This window comes from Amphimedon queenslandica, unplaced genomic scaffold, assembly GCF_000090795.2.
Source record: "Amphimedon queenslandica unplaced genomic scaffold, v1.1 AMPQUscaffold_3344_Cont24659, whole genome shotgun sequence".
NCBI classification, from domain to species: Eukaryota; Metazoa; Porifera; class Demospongiae; order Haplosclerida; family Niphatidae; genus Amphimedon; species Amphimedon queenslandica.
In genome coordinates, this window is record NW_003556326.1 from 1 (window position 1) to 1396 (window position 1396).

General features: G+C 33.3%; 1 protein-coding gene across 2 annotated transcripts; it reads left to right on the top strand.

Annotated features, from left to right (window-relative positions):
* On the top strand, positions 1-1396 carry LOC109592962 (uncharacterized). Of its 2 annotated transcripts, XR_002190655.1 has the most exons (7): positions 1-83; positions 132-257; positions 340-579; positions 689-763; positions 848-919; positions 970-1259; positions 1313-1396. XR_002190655.1 is itself a non-coding variant. In XM_020008254.1 (3 exons), the coding sequence occupies exons 1-3, from the start codon at positions 36-38 to the stop codon at positions 565-567; spliced, it is 402 nt and encodes a 133-aa protein (XP_019863813.1). In that variant the 5' UTR covers positions 7-35; the 3' UTR covers positions 568-636. The 2 variants fall into 2 exon arrangements, 1 of the variants encoding a protein (XP_019863813.1); XM_020008254.1 differs by lacking the exons at positions 689-763; positions 848-919; positions 970-1259; positions 1313-1396 and having other exon boundaries at positions 7-83; positions 340-636.

Genomic DNA, 1396 nt, shown 5'->3' on the forward strand with positions numbered 1-1396 from the left:
AGCAGAGTATTCAACTTAAAAATTCAACCAAAGAAATGGGCTCCGACTCTGAGCAATGCCAAATTGACGAATTAATGGAAATGGTTAGAATATAGATATAGTATTGTCTGCCCGTGATCTTTTCCTTGTAGAAAAAATTGATAGGAGATAAACTTGTTGAAGTAACAAAAGAGAAGTCAGAGTTAGCATCAGAAGTAACTGAAGCTAAATATAAAATAATTGAGTTGACAGAACAGATCTCTAATCTTACCATTGAGGTATGGCATGTCACATGATGCATAAATACATCATTCACTTCGAGCTTTTTTTGGTGAACATAAAGTTTAACTTTATTTATAGGTATCAAGATTGAAAGAGGAAAAGAAAAAAATTTTTGAGGAAAGAAATAGATTAACAGAGGACAGAGACAGGATAGCTAGTGAAAGAAATAAATTAGCTAGGAAACTTAGGAAAATAAGTAAAGGATCAGAAGCAGATGAGTCAGAAGATGAAGAAAAGCAAATCCTCATAACTCAAGTTAATGCTTACAGTAGAGAATGTGACAAACTAAAGGGGCAAGTCGGGTAACTACAAACTCAGGTTAGTTGATACTCATGTGACTGGTATCATTATCTATACCACAAAATGATAATAAATGTATTGTAACTAAAAGCATTGTTATACTATTACATCATGCTGTATGCACTAGGTGACAGAGCACAGGCAATCTCTTGCTAGTGTAAAGGATCAACTACAAACTGCTCATAAGCAACGTCACGAAGAGGTAAACTGATAATCTCTTGGTTTTGGCAATGTTGTTTGCTGTATTTTTGTGTGGTAATGCTTATCCTAATTGTATCAATTTTAGGTCACAAGACTCACTGAACGTATTGATGAACTTGAAAGACAGTTGAAAGTGACTAAAGAAGAATATAATGAGGTAAGTAATGATTTTAAAATTTTCTTTGATATTAATTTTGACAATTGTAGGAAACAGACCGCCTGCGCAAGAAACGTAGAAATGAAAAAGAGAAACGTCACGCTGAGAATGTTGAACATTGCAATATTATTGAATCATTGTATGGAGAGCTACAGTGACAACGGGCCCATAAGAAAGTTCCCAGGCTAGAGCCAAGTATAAATCTTATACCGGTACCAGAAAGATATGAAGAAAATATTGATCAAATATTACGTGAAGTGGATGAATTTAGGAGAGCTAGAAATGAACATCTCTCTGATAGTACAAGTGCTCTTTGATAGCACTAATGCTGATATATAAGGTATTTTATCTATTAAATTCCATAAGTAAAAATTATTAATTTTATTTGTGTAGTAACTTCAAGAAGATCTTTGTGCTCCAACAACACAAAAATTTTTCTCTGATGGTATTAAACCATATGATCTTGTGGGTGAAATA

Bases quoted from the DNA above. Each gene is read 5' to 3' on its own strand.
- LOC109592962 (XM_020008254.1), top strand. From the start codon at position 36: ATGGGCTCCGACTCTGAGCAATGCCAAATTGACGAATTAATGGAAATG. The intron at 84-131 runs GTTAGAATATAG...TTTTCCTTGTAG, and splicing joins TTGACGAATTAATGGAAATG to AAAAAATTGATAGGAGATAA. The intron at 258-339 runs GTATGGCATGTC...CTTTATTTATAG, and splicing joins TCTCTAATCTTACCATTGAG to GTATCAAGATTGAAAGAGGA.